This window comes from Ambystoma mexicanum, chromosome 1p (genome assembly GCF_040938575.1).
Source record: "Ambystoma mexicanum isolate Mex_15411 chromosome 1p, UKY_AmexF1_1, whole genome shotgun sequence".
In the NCBI taxonomy this organism is placed as follows: domain Eukaryota; kingdom Metazoa; phylum Chordata; class Amphibia; order Caudata; family Ambystomatidae; genus Ambystoma; species Ambystoma mexicanum.
This window is the reverse complement of record NC_090921.1, coordinates 1,289,992,898-1,290,016,904: the sequence shown is the minus strand read 5'-3', so window position 1 is coordinate 1,290,016,904 and position 24,007 is coordinate 1,289,992,898. Positions and strand designations below refer to the sequence as shown.

The following is a 24,007-nucleotide window of genomic DNA, read 5'->3' as shown; positions in this document are numbered from 1 at the left end:
TCTTCTGGTTCCTTGTTTCGAATGTACCATCAGTCAAGGTGACAGCCATTGGCATGATATGTAAAATGTAGGAAGAAAGGAATGCGAGCGAGAACTAGAGTTAATTTTGTGATTTATTTTATTTATGGACTATATTGTAATGTGAAAAAGAGGCTTATTCTTTTTTTTGATTTTTAGAGTACCTTTTTCCTTTGTGAGAAACCAGAAGGTGTCTCACCCGCTAGTCCTCGCGGATATCTCTCGGTTGGCCAGGGCACAGCCATCGCCTTTGGATCCAGACCCTGGGGGTGGACCAGTGCAGGAGGATCACCTGGGTGATGGGTTTTTGGGGAGTGGGAGACCGGATTGGGAGACGTGGTATCCCTCCCCCTGTAACACCTTTACCCCATCCTACCATGTAGGATACGTGGGAACCTCAGACCCCCACCCCCCCAATCTCTTCCCTTCTCTAATACTTCCACACGGACAGCCCACTCTGGGGGAAAACACTCGAACCCGAGCAGTGTACCTGACATGTCCCACTACTATGGTCAGGCAAAGTCAGGCAATTACTGACAATCACTCACACCTGCAGCTTTTTAACATGACCCAGGTGTATTAAGATGGTGGGCTGCAAAGGAGGAATAAGGCAGTGCACGAGCGAGGCAAAGCACACAAAGGAACAGCAGTTTCGAGTCGGCAGCTGAACGAGGGGAGAAAGAATGCAAACCAAGAAGTGTTTGCAAGGAGGGAATTACCCTTGACCTTTTCGGCAATAAACCGTTACTTTCAAGAAACCTTCGAGCAAGAAAGCGTAAGGCCAGGAAACCAGACTGAAGAATCCTGCATTGTGTGTCGGAGGTACCAAAGGCCCTCCTGCATAACCGACCAAGGCGGGGTGGAACAGCAGCCGCCAAGGTATCGTCCAGGTCTCCAGGAAAAAAGAAATTCCAGAGAGATCGACACAGCCGGTGGGTAGGGGAGACGATGCAAGACCGGTCTGTGTTTGAAGGAAAGGTTGCAAGCGGCAACATTGTATAACGAGCGCTGGAACGAACATTGTTAAACGCCTGTGATGAAAGACGCGAATAAAGCTAAACTGCTGATGATTGTTTGAACTTGAGAAGGAAAAATTCGATATTGTTGACAGTGGTCTGGCACTGTGAAGGTGCTCAATCGAAAGTCTCTGTAAGGTATCTCGCCAAGAGAAACTAAAGTAGAAGATTGCTGAGAACATTGTGTGAAGTGAATCAAAGTGGTCCTACAACCGTTTAAGCAAAGCCCATTGCACATTCGAAAGTCTTTGATTTTGATATGAAGAGGATCCGAGCCCAAACGAGGGAGATGCATGGTCCGAGCCCGAACGAGGGAGACGATGTGTAAACAGTGTGGTAAAAAGGGGGTCCAAGCCTGAAGGAGGGGGAGACCCATGATAAACACTGGAAGCGAGAACCTGTGCATGTTAAGATCCTGATAGGAATGGTACTTAGATACCCGATTGTTAAAACAGGCCCTCTGCAGTAAGATACTGTTATTGGAAAAGATACCTTGGCAGAAAGCCCTGATATTTACGCTTTGAACTTTATCCTCGTGGCAGAGAATCCAGAGTGTGTGCGAAACTCTAACATGCCGCCTTGCCCCCTGCTGACAATGTGGGGAAGGGAAGCTCAACCGTCCTGTCATATTATTTCTTGAAAACTTTTTTCTTTTTGCATACACTATTGTCCCACACCCTTTTGTATTTAGAAGTAAGGATTGGCAATAGGTTTATTAGTATAGGCCCTTTTTATTCTGACAGAGACTCGACTAGGACTGCGTTATTATTGATTGTCGTAGCTTGCTCCCATCTTTAGATTTAGGTTAGATAGGCGTTCAACCAACCCATTGAAGTTCAATAAACACCCTTGAACTGTGATCACTTGTGTCTGTCTTCACTGTTTGATACCATGCCTTCCTTACACCTCCCAAAGATGTGTTTCTGGGGAGATAAATATCCCATTTAGATTAATAATTTAAATACTGCCTTCATTTCAAAAGACTGCTTGCTTCATGGAACATGAAATATATAATAAATGCATTAAGAAGGTACGGCAAAGAATTATTTATTTCTTTGACTTTCATTGCATTGGTTCTTGATTGAATGCCTACCATCCTATCCTAAGTTTCAGGGTGGCCACAATTTTTGATATTTTGTTATTCCAATATTGGTGCATAATACTTTAGTTGAAACATTAAATGTTTATCATACGAGCTACAGATGCTTATTACTGGATCCCTTTACTTTAACTGAGCCTAAAGCACTTACCTTAATGTGTTTTGCACTAACTGGCATTACAACACATGGCAGCCTGCAGTACCCTTATAAATGCCTGTGAATAATGTTCTTATTATAGTCTAATTGTGAGATCACTACTGCACTTTAATCGGTTATGGAAGTTGATGTGTGAGGTCCCAATGACTGCATTCTTGAGCCAGCGCAGAGCTGAATTCAGATTTTCAGCACTAGCGTTATAGAAAGTCCTAATTCTATTAAAGACACAGAGGCAAAGGATTGTTTTCTCTAAACTTTACTTCTCCAGCATTGGATCTTTCATGGATTCACATGCTGTGAATATTTCCCATCGTCGGGCTGGGAAACCTCGGTAACTTTAACTTAGCGCTTTCCTATGGAAAACTTTGAGACTTTAGTGTCCTATCAATGTTTTTTGGATGCTTTAGGCTACACCAATAGGACGTCTGATATAAATAGCCCACCTGCGGCTTCCCTTCAGATTTCAGCCGTCTCCAAACTGTTGGGATCACCTTGTGTTTCTCTGTTTTGCACATGCTTTTTGTATCCGGCCAGTATGTCGTTTGTGGCCCAGGAAAAAATCAGTTTGGGCCTTGTGCTACCTGCGGCCTAAAGAAGGTCTTCGAAAGAGATGGCCATACGGATGGTCTCTACTGTCTGTACCCCCAGCATTCGGCGGATGCCTGCGAGATATGCCAGGGGTTTTCGCAGAAGACTTTGAAAGACTGTCACCGCCGGCTCATCTGTTGGCTAAATGAGGGCACTTACCCGGCTTCGGAAGTGGGTTCGGCCCAGGGGAGCTAGTCTTCGGTGAGGTTGGAGAATGCCTCTGAGTGGCGTCGGCGGAACCCCCGCTAAGAAGCAACGGACAGTTGCCTACGTCAGAGGTGGGGAGAGGTAGCAAGTCTTCTAGGTCCAGGTCGCATCATTCGAAGGGGGCGAGTGGCACCTCGCTATCCAAGTGAGATCGGCCTGACAAGTCCAAGGGGTCTGTGGTAGGCCCGAGAAGTCAAAGGTGTCGGAAAAAGGACAGACGAAGCCAAAGGAGTCTTCCTCGAAGCACTCGTCTAAAGATCATCATAGGTCCTCATCCAGCTGGAATTCTTCCAAAAAATCCGGGTCACTGGTGAAGGCTAAGACCATGGAGACTGCGGTTCCGATGACGAGAGCGTTGACGGATGTTCCCTCGTCGACAGTGGCGGTACAATCTGCTTTTCTGTTGTCGACGGTGGTGTCGTCTGCTCATTCCCCCACTGTGACTGACAGTGGTCTGCTGCTGTTGTCGACGCAGATGCATTCGGAAGGCTTCTTGCCGACTGGGGGACCTTGGCAGTCTGCTGGCTTTGAGCCCATGCTTCCCGTGGACATTCTGCAACAAGAACCAGCTGCGTATTCTGTATCCTCTGGGATGGAGGAGTAACGAGAGCCGCTTTTCGCTCCGTCGGCTCTGGTCCTGCAGAGTGCATGCCCGTCGACGTCGTGTGGGGTGGGGCCTGGGCTGCCCATTTACCCGTTGGTGAATCCTCAATAACTGTTATCCTTGCAGGTGTTAAATACGCTCCAGTCATTGCTGGGGCAACTGGATGCGAGGCTGCCACCGCCTCGGAATCAGTTGGTTCCGGTGGTTGGAAGTTGTCATGATGCCTACCCCCGGGCATCCGGATCGAGTCCATCAGCCCCGGGAGCAGGCATCCAGATACTCATTAAAACCCCAACAGCCCCGGCTGGGGGCTGTTTGGATTCAGTCCTGGCGCCTTAGGCGCCAGGCTCATAGACTTTACTTACCTTATGCAGACCATGCTGCAAATGAGTCCAAGCCAACGTGAGGCCTGGATAGGACTATTTTATTACAAGGACTATTTTTTACTCGGGTGGGGTTCTGGGTAACTTCTTACCTGGGACTACTTTGCAGGCTATTTAAACCACGCCCGAACAGCAGCTCATGCTTCGTGTTATTCTGCATCCAGCAGTGTAACGCTCACTGTGTCTGCAAGTCAGCATCCAGTCTTCTGCCACGCCCGCCTCGAATCCGGAGCTCCTAGACGAAAGGAGAAGGTTAGATCACGGACATCATTTGATTCCTTACCTGATTCCGGACCCAGCACATCTCCAAGCCTGGAAAGGACATTATTTCAGCACGCGTCACTTCGCCAGCAGCAGCGCCGCGTTATACTCACCAGTCCACCGCATCTTTCAACTCGGTGCTGCCTCCATCATTTTCTTCGTCGAAACCCACCACCTGGGCAGAAAACAAAAGGAATAACAAGTTGAGTTGAGAAAACCGACAAAGACAATCTCTTTGCCACCATAGGCTTACCTGCTTTACCACCGGAGGGATTATCCTTTAATTCGCTGCATCTTTCTATGCCGCACCTATAAAGGGAGAGAAAACAGCAAGTTAAACTCATGCAACTTTTACCGGACAGTGTTTGGTAATACAGACTCTTACCTGAACGCCATCAGCTGCCTCCAGGCAATATTCCTTTGGATCCAGCTGCAACCTAACGAGGGAATGGAACAAGAGTGAACATCAGACATATTGAACTCTTTGAACTTTATAGACACGGGAGTCAATATTCCTCGAACTCCTCCAGTACCTTCAAACCAGTAAAGTAACTGGTATCTACGTGCCCCTGGATGCCATGCAGGATGGAGAGCTCATCATTTAAAAACATAAGGTGAGGTTACCAAGAGGGGATATCGGAGGTGATTAGTGGGGAGAACGAGAACAGTTGGGGGGGGGGGGGGCATCACTAAAGTCCACGGGTGGCTAAATCCCTTTCTCCACTTGCAGGAGAATACTTCTACGAGTCCAGCAGACAAGATTAGGCGGGCCAGTCCAGACTGTCATCTCTTCACTACGCATCACATTGGTGGAGACCGCAGCTGTCTGGGTCCGATCGACGCCCCTGTGGGAACCAGGAGAGCGTAACAGAAGTATGGCTGGGGAGGCTGCTAGGAAGTCGCCTCCGGTACGGCTGCCATTACCGTTGCGGGTGGGGTTGGACCATCCACTGAGTCATCCTGAAGAAGGGGAATTGCCTGATTTGGATCAGGAGAGTGCACCGCGTGATACCCTGTCGACGGTGTCTTCGTTGCCAACGAGGGACGATGCCTGGGATACAGATCCTGAGGTGGAACAGCCCTGTAGCCCGGCGCAGCCATCTACGCCAGATGATTTGGGGGCGTTCCACGCCGTGATGGCGAAGGCATGTCAGGAGTTTGGTCTGGCTCCTGAGGAAGAACGTAAGGACTGCTTTCTCTTCAGCCATATGGGAAAGCGACGGAAGGTGGTCTTCTCAGTTCCGATTCTTGACCACGTGTGGCAGGAGGGCTTGCGCATGATGCGCCACCCGTTTTCTGAGTCTGTGGTGAAGGGCCGCCTAGAAAAGAAATTCAAGGCTCCTGAGTACACCCCCAGATCTCTCGTGTCGCAGCCCGCGCCCGAGTCGGTGGTTTGGGCGTCGGCTAGCCGCAAGGCCAGAAGCCAACACAATTGTCATGCCCCCGGACAGTGAAGCCAGGAAACAGGACGCGTTTGGGAAGAAGGTCCTGATGGTAGGGGCTACTACAGTAAAAGCTGTAAATTATGTGGCCATTATGTCCAGGTATGATAAGGAGATGTGGCACAGGTTAGCCCTGATTCTTGATCATCTCCCAGAGCAACATCGTAAGGAGACAATGCTGTTGGTTCGAGAGGGGGAGGAGGCCTCCAACCACAGCATCAATATTGCAATGGACCTGACGGAGTCGGGATTTAAGCAAATCAATAATGGTTTGGTTCTCCGACGGCAGGCCTGGCTGAAGTGTACAGATTTTCGCACAGAAGTCTAGTAGAAGGTCATCGATATGCCCTGTGAGGGTGAACACTTGGTTGGGGAGAAGATGGATGAGGCTCTGAAGGGGTTGAAAGAGGATACAGAGACGGCAAAGTCTTTGGGTTTCCTGCAGAGTGGCCGGTCTTTTCGTTCCTTTCGGGCTTTTCGTGGAGTGTCCGGTAATGGCCGCTTTGCCTCCTCCCATGATCGAAGTTACGGGCGCACCAGCTACTCGTCTCAAGGCTACAAGCGCTCGGTCCAGTCGGCTCAGAAGAGCAGAGACTTTCAAGCTCAGCGCAAGAAAGTTTCACAAGCCTCGCCTGCTAAAGGGAGGCAGTCAAAGTCTCAACAATGACTGCCATATGGGCAATCTGCTGGGTGGCAATCCACATCTAAGAGTGGCGACTTATAACTTCAGATCGCTGGGTGCTGGATACAGTGCATCTTGGCCACTGGTTGGAATTTCTGCATCCTCCGGTCCCTATTCCGCCCTTGTATGTGGTGCAGCCGCATCTTGCGGCAGGAGGTGGTACTCATGCTAGGAAAAGGGGCGATAGAACCAGTTTCCGGTTTCGGAACGGGGCCAAGAGGTGTACTCCCGGTATTTTGTCGTGAATAAGCCCAATGGCAATTGGAGGCCTATTCTAGATCTTCGGTCACTAAACAAGAATCTGCAAAGCCTGAAATTCAAGATGCTCACACCTCAGGATGTCATCCGCTCGGTGCAACCGGGCGAGTTCCTGGCGTCGTTAGATCTGCAAGACGCTTACTTTCACATCCTGATGAGACGAAAACACTGCAGGTTCTTGCGTTTTGTGGTCGGGGAGGATCATTACCAGTTCAGTGTCCTCCTGTGTGGCCTGACGTCATTTACCAGGACGTTTACGAAGTGTGACTCCAGTGGCTGCCTTCCTCTGCAGGGAAGGCCATCATGTGTACCCCTACCTGGACGATTAGTTAGTAAGGGGTCTGTTGCCAGAGCGCACAAGGGAGTCTCTCATGGCAACCATTGGCCTGTTACAATGGCTGGGATTTGCCGTCAACTTCGAAAAATTCTATTTGACACCGTCCAGGGAATTGGTGTTTCTCGGGGCACAGTTTCTTACCCAGGACAATCTGGTAAAGCCTTCCAGCGAAAGAGTGGTGAAGTTCCGGTTCAAAGCTGGCGAGTGCGGCCGTGGTACGGTGGTCTCGGTCCGAAGTTACATGTCGCTGTTGGAGGCCATTGCGTCTTGCATTCAGCTCCTGCCAAATTGCTGCCTGTTCATGAGACCAGTGCAAGAATTCCTTGCGGACAGGTGGTCGCAGAGTCGAGGATTGTGGTTGGACAAACTAGTCGTCGACGCGGGGTTGGTGGAAGCCCTTCGGTGGTGGACTTGAACAATCTGGTACGGGGCATACCCCGGCTGGAACCGGAATTTCAGTTCACGATCGTGGCAGACGCTTCCCACATGGGGTGGGTGGTACCCCTTGACAAATCACAGGTACGGGGCCTATGGTCTCGGGAGGAGACATTGCTGCATATCAATTTGCTCGAGTTGAGAGCGGTGCACTGGGCTGTGAAGCCGTTTCTCCCTCGCATTCGAGGAGCAGTGGTGAGGGTGTTGAGGGACAATACCACCACAATGTTTTATTTGAGGAAGCAGGGCGGCACGCATTCCCGAGTCCTGTCAAAGGAGGCTCAGGAGGTCTGCCGTTGGTCTCTGGCTCAAGGGATCCAGATTGTAGCTTTTCATCTACCAGGAGTGCTGAATGTTCAGGTAGACGTGCTCAGCAGAGATGCCAGTCAGCTGCACGAGTAGCGGCTGAAAACGCAGCAGGTGGCAAGAATCTTCCGAAGATGGGGGGGGGGGGGCGGTCTCCCCCGATAAACTTGTTCGCCACAATGGAAAACAAAGTGTCTGGAGTTTGCCAGCAGAGGGGCTCATCCGGAGTCAATGGGGGACGTGTTCTCGTTCCCCTGGACTGGCCTCTTCGCGTCTGCGTTTCCCCAGTTTCCACTGATTCGGAGGACGACCCATTGGATGCAAAAGTACCGGTGCAGGGTGATTTTGATAGCCCCGTTCTGGCCCAGGCAGATGAGGTTTTCAGCTCTCCTTCACCTAGCGGTGGAAGAGCCGTTTTCGTCGAGGTGCGAAACAGGATCTTCTGTCTCAGGACGACGACGGAGTGTGGTATCACGATCCGGCATCTCTCAGCCTGGCGGCGTGGCTCCTGACCACTCCGAGTTCGGTCATCTAGGTATCTCCCAGGAGTGTCGCCGGATCTTGGACGCGGTCAGGGCTCCTTCTACCAATGTTTCGTATGGTCATAAATGGGGGAGATTCTCTGCCTGGTGTGAGGGTAATGCAGAGATACAGCCATTGGAAGTTTCTCGGGCCCAAGTTCTCCTGTACTTATTACATCTTGCGCAAGGTGGCCTGGCGTTATCATCCATCAAGGTGCATTTGGCTGCGATTTCTAGGTTCATGAGAAGACGCCATGCTACTCCACTGTTTAATGATCACTTGGTTAAACATTTTCTAAAAGGACTGTTTTGGATATTTCCCCCGGAAAAGAGGTTTGCACCGGTGTGGAGCCTCAATGTGCTTCTCTCTGCTCTGATGAAGCCTCTGTTTGAACCCATGTCGACAGCTTCCTTGAAGTTCCTCTCGTGGGAAGTGGCATTTCTCGTGGCGATTACCTCGGCCAGACGGGTGTCTGAATTACAGGCACTAGTCATTGACCTGCCTTATCTGAGATTTCTGAGGGGCAAGGTTCTCCTGGCTACTAATCCACACTTTATCCCAAAGGTGCCGTTGTCGTTTCACAAGCTCTCTTCTATTGCTTTACCCTCGTTCTTTGCTAATGTGTCCACGCCTGCAGAAAAAGCCCTGCATTCTCTGGACGTTAAGAGGGCGCTGACATTTTATGTGAACCATACTCGGGACTTCTGGAGGTCGAAGCAGCTGTTTGTGGCGTTTGGTCCCTCCAACAAGGGGCAGTCTATTTCCAAGCAAGGACTTTCCCGTTGGGACTCGTCTACAATTTCATTTTGTCATGCAAAGGCTGGCAAGCCTTTGAAGGGCACTCGAAAGGCCCATTCTATACGTTCAACAGCGTCATCGGCAGCACTGTTCGGCTCGTATAGGACTCGTGGACTTTTGCCAGGCAGCTTCATGGGCGGTGCTGCATACCTTCACCAGGCACTACTGTCTGGGGCAACAACATGTGGAAGATGTGCAGGTGGGATGGGCGGTCCTCCAACGCCTGTTTAAGTAAGGTAGGCCCCGCAGCTGTGGGGGATTTCTATTTTACTCTGTCACTGGGTTTTTGTTATCATGCATGTTAATGGATGTTATTTGGTTTGCTTGTGGTGCACCGCGACATTGGTTTTACTGCTATGTAATCTATTCCCAGCATGTGAATCCATGAAAGATCCAATGCTGGAGAAGTGAGTAGTTTCTTACCTGCAACTCCCATTTCTCCAGCATTGGTATTTTTCATGGATTTACATGCACCCGCCGGCCCCCCTGCAGGCAAACCTTGGTTGGGGTTTCCTTTAATTTGGAGGTTAAAATCTGAAGGGAAGCCGCGGTGGCGGGGCTATTTATACCTGACGTTCTATTGGTGTAGCCTAAAGCACCCAAAAAGAACGTCGATATGACACTGACGTTAAAGTTAATGAGGTTTCCGAGCCTGAAGATGGGAAATATTCACAGCATGTGAATCCATGAAAGATACCAATGCGGAAGAAATGGAGTTAAAGATAAGAAACTAATCCCTTCTCGAGCAGCATAATACATGAAACAGGATAATATATAACAGTGAAAAAACTACAAATCCCAACAATATTCGAGTCTTTGGTAGTCCATACATGATTGGTGTGCCACAAACACCTGACTTTCATTTCACCAATCCCATTCTTTTACAAGTCCTTAAACAATGTATGTCTTGTGGGCTTGTTGTTTCTTTCGCTGAACATAACTCCTTAACTTTCGCGCCCCAACCGGTTAAAGCCAACTGAAGTTTGTCTTCTGTTCTCTACTTCAAGAACCTGCCGGCTTGTTAACTCCATTGGTACCTAAAAAAAATAAACCATATCTTCAAAACTGATCTGCTCAGCTTGGGCAATCCTGTCCCATCAATATATTACAGTATTCAAAATCCATCGTAACATAGAATAATCAGTACATGCACGATTGCTAGGGTGGGATAAGCCTTTGCCTGCTTTTCTTTAATAGAATTATGACTTTCTATAACGCTAGGGTTGAAAATCTGAATTCTATGTCAGGACCGGAGGCTCGGATTATGCTTGTTCAAAGCTTACCTATCACCAATGTCGAAATCTGCTCAATCGCTTTGAAATAAAAGAAATTGAAAGTCGACTCATTCGACCAATCGGCTGCTTTCAGAATATCTTCTAGTCGTGCTACTAAGTTGTATTCTTTAGAGGCCATTGCCCCCTGTGCACCGTAGTGTTCTACGTCAATACCCCCCTGTTGCATAACCTATCTCACCCATCTCGCCAGGGTCGCCGCCTCAAAGGGCATTGCTATGAGTAACTGTCACTCCTGCAGGTCTCAGGCTCTCTGACATGCTTTCATAAGCCGTTTGGCATCCGAGTGGGCAAGGTTTAGACTGGTCTGGTAAAGCATCATAGGACACAGTCCTCAACCTAGTCTTTGTTCTTTTCATGACCGTTAACGTCACCCCTGTTGGAGAAGCTGTTTTCCTGGAAATCTCCAATGCTCTCAGAGCCATCACTCTCTGGCACGATATGAGACATAGCAAGTTGTCATATTGGCTGTAAGTGCCCTTCTCGATACCTCCGTCTTGTCCGGCAATCCTGTAAACAACCTTAAGTGCCCTTCTCGATACCTCCGTCTTGTCCGGCAATCCTGTAAACAACCTTAACACCCTATTGACATCCCTTACCTTAGTGGACTTTGGAGTACTATAAGCTTTCCCCTGTGCTGCCCATTGTGCTTGGAAATGTGCTACGTGTACAACATCTGTTCTAGAGGAATGCATGTTCCTCTCCAGACACCAGCTACACCACTGAGCCCATGCTGATCTATAAGCCTTCCTTGTCCCAGGAGCCCATGACTCCTCAATGATGCAGTCAGCCTCTCCCGAAAGTCCTGGCCTAACCCAGTATCCCCGGAAACCTCCCATGCTATCAGATTGAGGTTGTCCGACTGTACCAATGGGTGACTGTTCCCCATGGGACCTTGCATAATCGACTCCCTTCTCGGTTTGTCGAAATCCATCTCTAACAGACTGGGAAACCATGCTTGTCCCCTCCAATCTGCTGTTACCAACACCAGCAAGGCCCTCTGCCTCTTTGCTTGTGCTAGCATTCTCGGTATCATCCGACATGGATCCCATCATGTCATTAGCTCCCAGGAATACCTCCACATCCAGCTGCCACTCGCTGGCTTGTTCCATGTGTTAATATCCCTGCAAAAATATCGCCATACAATAATGGCGCCATATTGTTCCGCCGATATTAACCCATTAAACCTGCAGGGAACATCCCTGCAACCCCCATATTATTTTAAAGGGAGCGCGGGACACCGCCGTAACCCCTGCTCCCATTTACCACAAAAATTATCCCCACTAATATCGCCTATGGCCGTTCCCGACAACCATATATATGGCGATATAATTGGTGGAGATATTACCTGATGGCATCCCTGAGGTACATGGAATTCCAGTGTGCAACTTCATTCTGCAATCCCGGTAGATATTCCAGTGTCACAACGACGTTTCTCTGTAGGCATAAATGACAAAAGTCCTTCGCTCGGCCAGCGTTTTGGACCTCATTCCGCCGAGCCAGTTCATATACCTGACCGCGGATACATTGTCCATTTTTAGTATGCAACATTGGACTCTCTTGGGTCCAGCATTCCACTGCAAAGGACCCCGCTAGTAACTTGTTGATGTGTAGATCGAGTTCCTGGCCCGACCATGTGCCTCCTGTCCTTTCTCTGTAACAGGCTCCCCAACCCCATCGGGACTCTTACTGGATCAGAGCATGAGGCAATTATTGCTGTCCCGTTCCAGGCTTCCATATGCTGGAACCACCACTCCAATTCCACTCTTGCTTCCTGATAAATTGTAATTTTTTGCTTTTATTACAAACCCTTTCTGAAATGCCAGATCTTTAGTCTCTGCAGTGCTTTACAATATAGTGGGCATGGGAAAAATAGCCTGAATAGATGACGCCAGATGACCCACCAGCTTTGCTAATTCCCATAGCAATATTTCTTTCGCCATTGTGGTTTTGTTCTCCTTTTCGATTTTGTGTGTTCACCTTGTCCAACTGTAAACTGAGAGTCCCTTGATTTGTGTTTACCACAAAGCCCAGAAACTCCATGAATTGCTCCGTGTGTAATTGCGACGACTCCCAATTCACTCGGAAGGCCAGTTGGTGCAGCAGGTTGGTTGTTACTGTTACCTAATCTTAAAGCATTACGTCCAGGTATATAATCAATCAAATGCACTACTCTTTTAATTGGCTTACCACTGGTTTCAAACACAAGCATGCCGGTGCCAGTCCGAAAGGCAGACACTTTAATTCCCTTGTCTGACCTCCCCAGAGAAAACGCAGGAACCTCTGGTGCGCTGCAGCAATGGGTACCGTTAGATTAGTGTCCCTGAGGTCTATCCTAGCAAGCCTTTCCCCTGTTACAATATGTCCCTTACGAGGTGGATGCCCTCCATTTTGTAGTGTCTGTACACTATGAAGCTGTTCAACTCTCTGAGGTTGATCACCGGCCTCAGCTTGCCTTTCAACAGAAACATATTGCTTAAGAACCCGTCTTCGGTGATTGGTGTTTGAACAATGGCTGCCTTTCGCCCTAGTTATCTTATCTTTGCGTTCAGCAACCGCTGGTCCCCTTCGCAGAGCATAATAGGCCTTGGTAGCTTTGCTGTAGATGATGAAAATCCAAATGAAACCCCTGTACAGTATTCCAGTTTTTTATGTGCTGCGCTACTCTCCCGCCTACTGTGGGTACGCCTGTGTCTTTTGGCTGCAAACGCTGCGCTGTGCTTGCTCTTACCTTTGTTACTATGCTGCTGACTCGCTGCATGATGCCAGCCCCTTCATCTGCCTCTTCGCCTGGAGGGGAAAAATGGGTTTGGCCTTCGGTCGTCTTTCTCCTTCCAGTTACTTCTGTCGCTGTAGGGCCTGACATAAGCGTAGCGGCTGGCCGAGCAGCCCCTGCCTCTGACAGCCCGTCCAAACACCTGTCTGCCAAAGACCCTTTTAAGGGATGCTTTATCTAAAGCTGCGTAGGTATTGGCACATTTTGTCATTTCTTTAATGAACGAATCGCTGAATATTTTGCCTTTCGCTGCCGCTCCTGATGTCGCCAATTCGCTTAGTTTAGGGTCTATCTTCACAAAGATGGACCTTCTCTCTGCGATGATTGCACTCTTGGCATTAACCAACAGGCATATGGCTTTCTGGGCCCATCCTGTCAACACAGCAGGGTATATGCTCTCCCCTTTCTTTTTTGCCTCCTCCGCCATCTGGAGCATCTTTGTGAGTGGCCCCACTACATCAAGAATATTATCTTGGCATGATCTCCAAGAGCTATCAAGTCCTTTCTTCACATCCTTTGTATATCTGCCTATGAACGTTAGGATCCTTATCTATTTCTGGTGTTTCGGCAATTTTTTAAGGCAGATGCGGCCTCAGACTCTCAGCTCTTAGCTTGTTTCTAGCTTCTTTAGCCAGTGCTGTCCTCAGCCTTTTCTTCAGATACGCCGCTATCTTAGCCGGCGGTTCCCGTTCTGAGTACCTGGGATGGATGAGCAGTTCTGGGTCAAACTCATCCCCGTCGGCCTCCTGATTTTCCATTGTCTTCCTTTTCTTGGAAGTCTTTCTGTTAACTTTGCTGGAGGATAAAAGCGTTTCCACCACGTTCTCACTGGAATGCTCTTGCCAGCTTTCATCCTCCAACTCATCCGAGCTGTCTGAGGAAATGTCTTTCCACCTGCCTTCCTTCACGCTCACCCTCACTGCTTTTCTCTTGCCACCATTCTCCTTCCGTGGCGTATCGGGGGAGGGGGGTCTGGGCACTGCTTACTGTGAGAAACCAGAAGGTGTCTCACCCGGTAGTCCCCGCAGGGCCATCGCCTTTGGACCCAGACCCTGGGGGTGGATCAGTGCAGGAGGATGACTTGGGTGAGGGGTCATCAGGGAGTGGGACGCTGAATGGCAATTTGCAGTATCCTCTTTACCCCATCCTACCAGGTAGGATACTTGGGAACGCTAACGATGTGATGAAAGACGCAAGTAAAGCTAAACTGCTGATGAATGTTTGAACTTGAAAAGGCAAAATACGATACCGTTGACGGAGTGGTCCGGGACTGTGAATGTGCTCAATTGAAGGTCTCTGTAAGGTATCCCGCCAAGAAAATGAAAGTAGAAGATTGAGGAAACAATTGTGTGAAGTGAATCGCAGTGGTCCTATGCTGGTTTAAGAAAAAATCTATTGCACACTCAAAAGTCTATGATTTTGATAGAAAGAGGATCCGAGCCCGGATGAGGGAGGTCTATGCTTCGAGCCAGAACAAGGGAGGCCATATGTAAACATTGTGATGAAAGGAGGTCCAAGCCTGAAGAGGGAGACCCATGATCAAAATTGAAAGCGCAAACTTGTACATGTAAAAATCCTAATAGGAATGGAACTTGGAGAGTTTAAGACAGGCCCTGTGCAGTAAGAGACTCTTATTGGAAAAAGAAGCTTTGGCAGAAGGCCCGATGTTTGTGCTTTGAACTGTATCCTTGTGGCTGAGAAGCTAGAGTGTGTGCAAAGCTCCAACGTGCCACCTTGCCCCGTGCTGAAAACGTGGGGAAGGGGAGCCAACTGCTCAACTATCCTGACATTATTTCTTGAACACTTTTTTGCATACACTATTGTCCCACACCATTTTGTATTTAGAAGTAAGGATTGCCAATAGGTTTTTAGTATAGGCCCTTTTATTTTGACAGACTTGACTAGGACTGCGTTATTATTATTTGATGGTCGTAGCTTGCTCCCATACTTGGCGTTCAACCAACCCATTTGAAGTTCAATAAACACCCTTGAACTGTGATCACTTGTATCGGTCTTCAATGTTTGATACCATGCCTTCCAGTAGCCTGCAGGCTTTTTCTTCTCCTTTTCTCTCTCCCAGGCTCACCTGAACCTTCTTATCCCTTCTATGTCCCTGGGGAACTACATCCATTCCTTCATTAGGGACAGGTGTTGTGTACCATTCCCCAGGATAGCACCCAGTGCTTTTTGCATCACCTGCCCCATACTAGTCTGAAGCCTTTTCTGGCTTGCGTGTGATCTTTCCTCTTCACTAGAGCTGTTCATGTTTCTACGCTTTCAGTGACAAAATGGACTTAAAACACAGGTGTCATGGGCCTGCTCCCATTACATTATACAATATGCAGTAATTAGTGGGTCAGGGTATAGCGGACTGTGCAGCTTTACAGTTTTACTTGGGACTGTGCCCATCAGATGAGATGTATCTTACTTTGTACCATCAGGGGCCGCCGTCTGCGGGCCGTTTACTGCTCTCCTCCTTCCCAGTGTGTGATCTCAACACTTGGATGTGTGCACTGTCCTGTGCACACTCCTGTCAAGATATCACTAAATCTATGCGCGAGTTGTGCGTTTTAAAATCAGCTCTGTCGGTTTGTTTGTTCCACGCCGATCTTCAAAGATATTTCAAATGCCACGGAAGTGTGTATCTCCAGCGCGGGAAACTGCAAGGTCCTGTCCTGCTGAGGGCCTAACTTCTGTGACAAGCTGCCCCCTGAAGGGAGGTTTATACCTCGCGGGCGCCGGAGCAGTAGCTCCGTCGCGCTCTAGAATGGAAATGTTCCGCCGATCGTTTTGCTGCACTCGCACTGCTTATACAATATAAACTCCTCACACGAGCAGAGCGCAACACAAAACAAAATAAACGCTCACATGTTCAGTAATAAGGACATAAAGGCAGTGCTTAAAGTGGGCCGGGCCCGGGCCCCGGCAGTCTCCAAAAAGTGGGACTGAGCCGGGACCCTGCAGGGGCCCCCGTCCTACCGCGACATTGGCGGGATGCATTATCCCGCGACGGGAGATGCGCCTGCCATGAAGTCAGGCAAGCTGACAGAAGTGGCAGCCAACTGCAGCGACGCTGTGCCTGGCTGCCACTTCCGTCAGTCATAATAACTGCCTTTGGTTACCCCTCACGCAAGAGGTCACCAGAGGTAGTTACTGTCCCTTTGTGTCCCAGGTCGCTGAGGCGTCTTTAACCCTCGGCGAACCTGGGGATTCCTCGACATATTTCGAGGTTTATAAAAGATGGCTTTGAAAGTACACAATTTAAGCCATCTTTTATAAAGCTTTGCCGACTGACAATTTTGTCCGTAGTCAAAGCTTTATAAAAGATGGCTTGAATTGTGTACTTTTAAAGCCATCTTTTATAAACCCGAAATCTTTAAAAAAAAGATGGCCTGAAAACTAGGCGATCCGTAGGGTATGCACACAAATATATATACATGTTATATATTTGTGTGTGTACCTTACTATGGTTTGTGTACTTTGCAAGCCATCTTTTATAAACACAGAAATATGTTACATATCTCTGTTTAGAAAAGATAGCTTGCATAGTACACAAACCATAGTAAGGTACGCACACAAATATATAACATTTATATATATTTGTGTGTATACCCTACGATTTGCGTACTTTTTAGGCCACGCCCCTCCCACAAGCCACGCCCCCAAATGAGGGCCCCCCCCCCCTCGATTTCTTACCCCACTTAAAGCCCTGCATAAAGGTGTACTTATCTGCTGCTCGAGCAGCAAAGAAAGAGGAAGAGCCCACAAGAGATTTAGTATTTAAGGACTTGTAAGAGCATGGGATTGGTGAAATGAAAGTACTCCACTCATTTATGGACTGCTAAAGACTCAAACATTATTGGGATTTGTAGTTTTTTTGCTTATATATTATCCTGTTTCATTTATTATGCTGCTCCAGAAGTAAAGTTTGGAGAAAGCATAAGCCGAGCCTCCGTCTTGTCATAGAATTCCAGCTGTTGATGCACCACTTAGTGAAAGCTGGTCCAAGCGTTTCAAATTCTTTTCTTGCAAAATAGCTTTCAGTGACACTTTCCAGACATTAATAAGGAACTGTTTCTGGTAGTATGTTCATTTTGTGCAGTGTTGGAGTTTAACCATGAGAGCAAAGATCTCTTTTAATGGACAAAATGTGTTCTTATGAATTGAACTGCCTAAACTGTTTTTCTGCAACATGTTAGAAGTTGCATATTAGTTTTCATCTAAACAGATTCTACATTGATTATATTTAACAACTGGACTATTGCTTAAACTAGATGAAGCAAGAGGCTAGGTATTAAAGGGGATGACAATGGGTCATAATGAACAATAAGGAATAAAATATCCTGTACTATATGTAAAAAAGATATTGTAAGTCACCTCAGTGTTCCGTAACTTTATACAGGAAATCTGCCTCAGTCCTATTTGGTCAGGGAACTCCTTGCTGACTTGCAATATCCTTATAAAGTTTGCTAGGGGGCACTTTATCACATGTACACTGAAGGGTATGTTATCTCTTAATGTGGACTCTGGGGATTATTTTGTATGTATGTAACTGACCATACCCGACACACACCCTCTCCCTCCTAAGAGTGAAAGCATAATGCTCTGTCAAGTAATCAGTAAGTGAATATGGCCAAACATGGTATATACCATGTTCTCTCACTACATGTTTAATCTTCTTGCAACCCTTTCCAGAGGGCTTGAGTAAAACCTCTGTACAAGCGATGCCTACTCTCAAAGTAGTTTCTCATGTTCTATAAAGACTGGCCCTGGCTTGGGTCTTGTTTTCTGTGCTGTGAAAATATGGCCCCTGGTGAGGTCCTATCGTCTGTGGTAAGAGTTGTTGAGGTTCTTTCTCTAAATACTTTCTCCTTTCTGTAGATATATATGGTTACCATGGAAAACGGATCATGCCTTTCTTGAAGATCACAATGGCACTGCAGCGCCTCATTGCACCTGCTAAGAGACTCCTGGAGCTGGGTCTCCGCGTTGGACCCTTTCCTATGCACTGCTACCAGTCCTACGAGGCCAACATAGACTTTGAAATCAGGTATTGCAACCCCACAACTTTTAAACCTGCAAATTGGAGGGTGCTGCTGAGAATAAGCTGGATCCTCTACATTTGCTGTAGCTTTTTACGTCTGAAGACTTGCAGTCATTTTTCATGTCTTTCCTATAGCATGATGGTACGTTAAATGAAATACCCATGAAAGATTGATAAATGCCTCTTAATGCCAAAGCACAGTCAATAGATTTTTCTTTCTGCATTTTTCTTAACTATATTTTCCCTTCCACTCTGGCACTAGGCATGGACAATAAACTGTGTTCAGTATTTTCTATAAAAGTATTTTCCATAGTTTCTTGCTGTAAACTAAGTTCTTTCCAGATTTGAATACAGCATAGGTGCCTATGGAGCAGGTATTATTTTTGCGTGACATAAAGTATTAATCAATATTCTCTCTTCTAGGAGCAAATATTTGTCGGTACCTACCCACAATATAGGTCTCTAAAACGACAGTGTTTCCTCAAACCCAAACGCAAAAGTCTCGACAGTGCAGGTATACCCTCTGACCCAAGTAAAACTTTCTCCAGGCTGACATACAATGTAAGCAAGCACACATTAAACAATTTCCAGTTTCCAGTTTCCAACAATGTTTTACTTTTACTCAGTGTGTTGGTTGTTGGGGAGATTTTCTTTAAGGTCTATGGTCAGGGTCCTCAAGTGTACTACTAGTGATTCCCCCAAGCTCACCATGCTCTCCAAGTGGTATTCCTGGCAGAGGAGCTCAGTCCTAACTCAAGAGAGGGGGGAGTGGGGTAATTCACAGGTAATACAGTACACATTTTTCGTTTAACACCAAATAAGAGAATTTCCACACTCTAGTTTTGTATTAAATATAATCTTTTTATTCAAGATAATGTGACGAGGCCAAAACTCTGTCCTTGTCAAACGGGGTTAAGAATGCTGTTGGGAACTTGATAGCTTGAACTAGTCTCTCTGGAACTACGAGGAAGTTGCACCTCAAACCCTGGAGGAAATGTATTACCATTAAAATGGGAACAAAGACAAACAATTCCCCCAAGGCGGGATGGCTAGGTGGCACACTCAAATGTAGAATGGCTTCCCCTGGAGCTAAAGAAAAGGAGGCACATTATTCCTGCAACTAAGGAATCCCTTATCCTTGCCCCTCATATACAATAGTCCCCTTTAGTCAGAGGAGCGTGGCATGATGAAAAAACAAAAGAAAAACAAAATGGGGTCCTTTTAAAGAAAGGACTTCCCAAGGTTTTACAGGCCTTAGATTCAGACAAGATAAAAGTAGCAACAGAACATGAATACGCAAATTAGCTAAATATAACGTGTTCTGTCCGTAGTTTGCCGTGGCGTGGCTGATCAAGAAATACCATTGCGAGAACACCGGCTTCTGTTGTCTCGTTTCCTTTTTAATCCTTCCCGTCGGATCCGACGTTGTTGTGAAACGTGGTAACGTCAACGGATCCAAGGAAAGGACCCAAAAGTATGCAAAGCTTCCCAGTACCCTGTTGCCGAGCCTGTGCCTCACCTGGTCTTCTGCCACCCCAGGCCCCAACGAAGTGGGTAAGTGCGGGCCGGAAATGAGGGGTTGAGGCTGTGACCGCTCAAAAGTCCTCTGAGGCCTAATACAAAGGTATTATTACAAAGAAAGTTGGGAGTCTTTCTAAGAAGTTCAGACCCAGTCCTCATCTGGCGGAATAGTTGAGAAGGTCCCACCTGTACCCCCTTCCCTTTAGCATGCATGTTTCTGTGCGGAGTATTGTTATCTTCAGCCTTACTGCCATTGTCAGATACTTGTCAGTGTGTCTTTATTAATTTCAGAGCTGCAGCACCCAAACCAGAATGCAAGAAAAACCATTGAGCCAAAAAACCAGAGAAGAGATTTGAATTGTCGACCGACTGCTGCAGTGATCGGCCACACGCAGAGATCAATCAATACAAAGGGAAGCAGAGAAGCTGTGGTTCTCTGTGACTGGGAGGGAGAAAGCCGCATGGAGGAGCTGCCACCGTACTCTGCTGACAAGAGGACCTCAATGAGCTGCCGAGCAACACTGGCAAGCCCCGGCAACAACCCAGATGCTTCCAAGACCACCAGGGACTAGAATGGGAGCAATACTAATTTTGAATGGATTTTGTCCTCCCACGTATTTCTCATTTTACGTATTCCACATCGTATGATAGATCTTCCAGCTTCAGCTGCTTCGGAAAGATTTGTCGGCAGAGGGGTGCTGTGCGTCGATGTGGTCGACTCGCGATGTCCCTCGAGGGCTTCATCCTAGAGTGAATGTCATAGTCTGTATATATAGTATACACAGCGCCCGTTGGCTTCAGTTTCGTTTTTCTGCGATAGCAAACGGTTCTAAGAATTATGACGCGCTTCCGTTTTTTCTGTGAGAAAACTTAGAGTACGATGGCCTAGTCTTCAGCACCTTCAACCCTGAAGACCGGGTTCAAAAAGTGCTACAACTGCAGCGCCAAGATGTCCCTCATGGACCCCCATCGGGTGTGTCTGTGGTGCCTTGGCATCGAGCATAGGACAGCGGGCTGTGAAGCCTGTCAGTCTATGACCGGTAAGGCTCTGAAAGCGTAAAAGGAAACTAGCGGCGGGTAGGCTCCCTACTAAATCCTCTTCAATTACTCTATCAAAAAAACAATCATCCGACCAGTCGAGTGGTGACTCCCTTCAAAGGAAAAGAAAGGCTCATGCTCCAGGAGCGGGTCCATCCATTCCTCATCTTCGTGGAAGTCGAAGAAAAGGCATTAGAAGTCGTCCACTTCGAGTTCATCTGATTCTTCTCCGAAGACAGGCTTGGACTGGCCCATAGGGCAATAGGCCCATGGCTGAACCAAAAAAACGCAAAATGCTGCTGTGGCCCAGTTTTTATTGGTCAAAGTGGGCCACTTTTTTGGCCAATGTGAGCCAGTTTGATGAGCTCCTTCACTATGCGGCTAGTATTTTTGACCCATGTTGCTGAATAGATATGCTTTAAAATGCACAATTTGCATCACATTTGATCAAAAACCTCCCCCTTGGGTACTATTCAAACAGTGTTACAAAAGGTATGACTAGCCATTTGCATCTGCGGGCCACTTTTTCATTGGTGCCCAAGACAATTTTATGGCCCGGTCAGACCCTGTCCGGAGAGAAGTATAACCTGTCCAACTATATCTTCTACTCCAGCTGACTGGGAACATTTCAGAAGGGAAATATTGAACATCTTCGAGAAAGAGGCTCTGACCCCCTCGAAGCAGGAGGTAAAAAGCCATGCTCCTGTCGATCCACATAAGGCAGAAAATAACTACAAATACATAATACAAAAGGAAAGGCCTAAGGCTACATCCCACACCCCCTCATGCCCGGGACGTACGCTGGAGACCCCTCGAGATCCTTTGAGATTTCGACATGATGAGAAATCATCAGACACTTTCGATTCGAGGGTCAAGCCTTTCGAGGGCTCTGTCGAAGACGTGATCAATGGAAAAGTTGTAGAGGATGTCGACGCCTTTAGCGTTGATGCCATCGATGAAAAAGTTGTCAACACAGTTAGTGTTGAGATCGTCGCCTTTGGTGAAACCATTGACACCTTTACCTTCTAAGCTTAAGGAAATTCTGAAATCTTACAAACCTCTACCAAAGAAAGTTTTCTTTAAGTCTTTATCCTCAATTTATGAAGATTACGAATCTTCAAACTTTGCTACTCCACCATTTGGATTGGAATTCGGCACACCTAATGTCCCAGAAAGCCTTGTTTCAGAAGAATCCAGGATAAAGGATTTATATGAAAGTTTGCAATCAGCTAGCGGGATTGACACTTCACCTGAGTTGGAATTTGGCAAGCTGGACTCAGCAGACCATGCTGATGCCTCTTATAGGCACCCGATGACTAGCGTCATTGACTTTCTGGGTTGGGGCAGACCTTCTCCACCATTTGAGCATGACGATCTAACAGATATTCTGGATAAAGGTCCACAAAAGGATCCCATACTTCGGTTACATGTAGGTCTCCAGAAAAGGGTCATGGCAAATTGGGAGGTTCCTGAGTCAAGCCCAGCGGTGAACAAAAACCTCCCCAAAAAATACAGGCAATCTAGTAGCAACCCAAGGTGTCTCTCAAAACACCCAACTGTCTACCTCGAAACAGGCTGCATACCCTACCATCACACCAGATGGGGATGATGAGCGTTTCGACGCTTCGGCAAGAAGATATTTTCTGCCGGAAGCATGGTGCTCAAGTCTGAAAATGCCACTTGCGCTTTAGCAAAATTCACGTTCACCCTGTGGGACTGTGTAGCTATGGCGGCTGACCATTCTGAAGGTGAAGAGAGAGCGCTTCATGAGCACTGTAAGACAGCAAGAAGACTATGTGCAAGTCTCTACAATCGGGATTGGACTCAGCGGATAGCATCAGCAGAACTATGGCGGCAAGCACGGTAATAGGCAGATTTGCGTGGTTGAGAAAGTCAGGTTTGGAACTGGACGTGCAGTCCAGGCTCCTCATCATGCCCTTTGACCGCACCCAGAGAAGCTGCAGACCTCCAAGGCAGCGGCCAAGTCCCTTGCAGCCGCTATCAGACAGCCACAACCCTCTCGTCCCAGTGGATCATCTTGGAGGGTTAAGTCCTTTCGCTTCTACTGAGTTGGAAGGGTGAGGGGACTGGCTATGCGAAGATTCCCTTTTGGTGGATGAGGGAGAGGTGCAAAGTCCACCCAAGCAACGGCTACTTTACCATCAGCCGCTGCTTCAGCCACCGCAAAACCTCTGAGGCCTTAACCCACAACACCCTGGTGGAAGGCAGACTCACTGCATCCGTAAGAATAGCGAGGCATTACTTCAGATGCATGGGCATGGGAAGCAGTAGCCCAGGGTTACTGCCTCCCCTTTCTAAAGAGGCATCAGAACCATCCGCTGGAGAGCCACTCTTTCAGAGTTCCAGATCTGTTCCTTGTGCAGGAAATGTAGAGGCTGCTAGAGAAAGGTGCTATAGAACCAGTACCTGTAACGGAGAGGAACAAAGTGTGGTACTCTCACTATTTCCTAATCCCCAAGAAGGACGGAGAATTGAGACCCATTTTGGACTTGAGACGCTTGAACAAGTTCCTCAGGAAGGAAGTGTTCAAAATGGTCACACCTTCTTAGGCCCTCCAGCTCTAGTCTTGGATGGGGTCATTGGACCCTCAGGGCACTTACCTTCATGTGCTGAGCCATCACAAGCACAAAAGGTACCTGAGGTTTGCCGTTGGCGGTTCTCATTATCAGTTTCTTGTTCCGCCATTTAGGCTCACCTCCGCCCCAAGGGTTTTCACTGAGTTTATGCTGGGGATGGCAGCGAGTCTCAGGAGAGGAGGGGATTTACGTCTACCGTTACCTGGACGATTGGTTGACCAGGGCTCGTTCTCTCGAACAGGCCCTGGAACATCTCAGCCCAACCTGTCACTCTCTCCACAGACTGGGCTTCTCCCTCAGAATACCATCTCAAAGACTCCAATTCATCGAAGCAGTCCTGGATGGATCCTAGGGAAAAACCTCGCCACCCGAGATGAGGAATCAACACATTCTGCAGATGGTCACCAAATACCCAGCGTCTTGCGGCCTTTGACTTTTTGAGGTTGCTCGGCCTCATGGCATCTTGAATTATCCTGGTGCCAGATGCTCGCCTGAGAATGAGTTCCCTTCCGTGGGCCCTCAGGAAGCAGTGGTCTCAATTCTCGGGTAAGATGTCGGACCTACTTCAGGTTCCAAACAGGGTTGCACAGATCTTCTGTGATGGGCCTCCAAGAAGAATATTCTGA

At 47.7% G+C, this 24,007-nt stretch overlaps 1 protein-coding gene across 7 annotated transcripts in view; it reads left to right on the top strand.

Moving 5' to 3' along the window:
- POLD1 (DNA polymerase delta 1, catalytic subunit) overlaps positions 1 to 24,007 on the top strand; it is a 1,263,933-nt gene that overhangs the window by 272,835 nt on the left and 967,091 nt on the right. For all 7 annotated transcript variants that reach the window (XM_069605393.1, XM_069605349.1, XM_069605354.1 and 4 more), the window contains one exon: positions 18,063 to 18,231. In XM_069605393.1, coding sequence (XP_069461494.1) covers positions 18,063 to 18,231 — 169 coding nt within the window. The remainder of the gene's footprint in view (positions 1 to 18,062; positions 18,232 to 24,007) is intronic.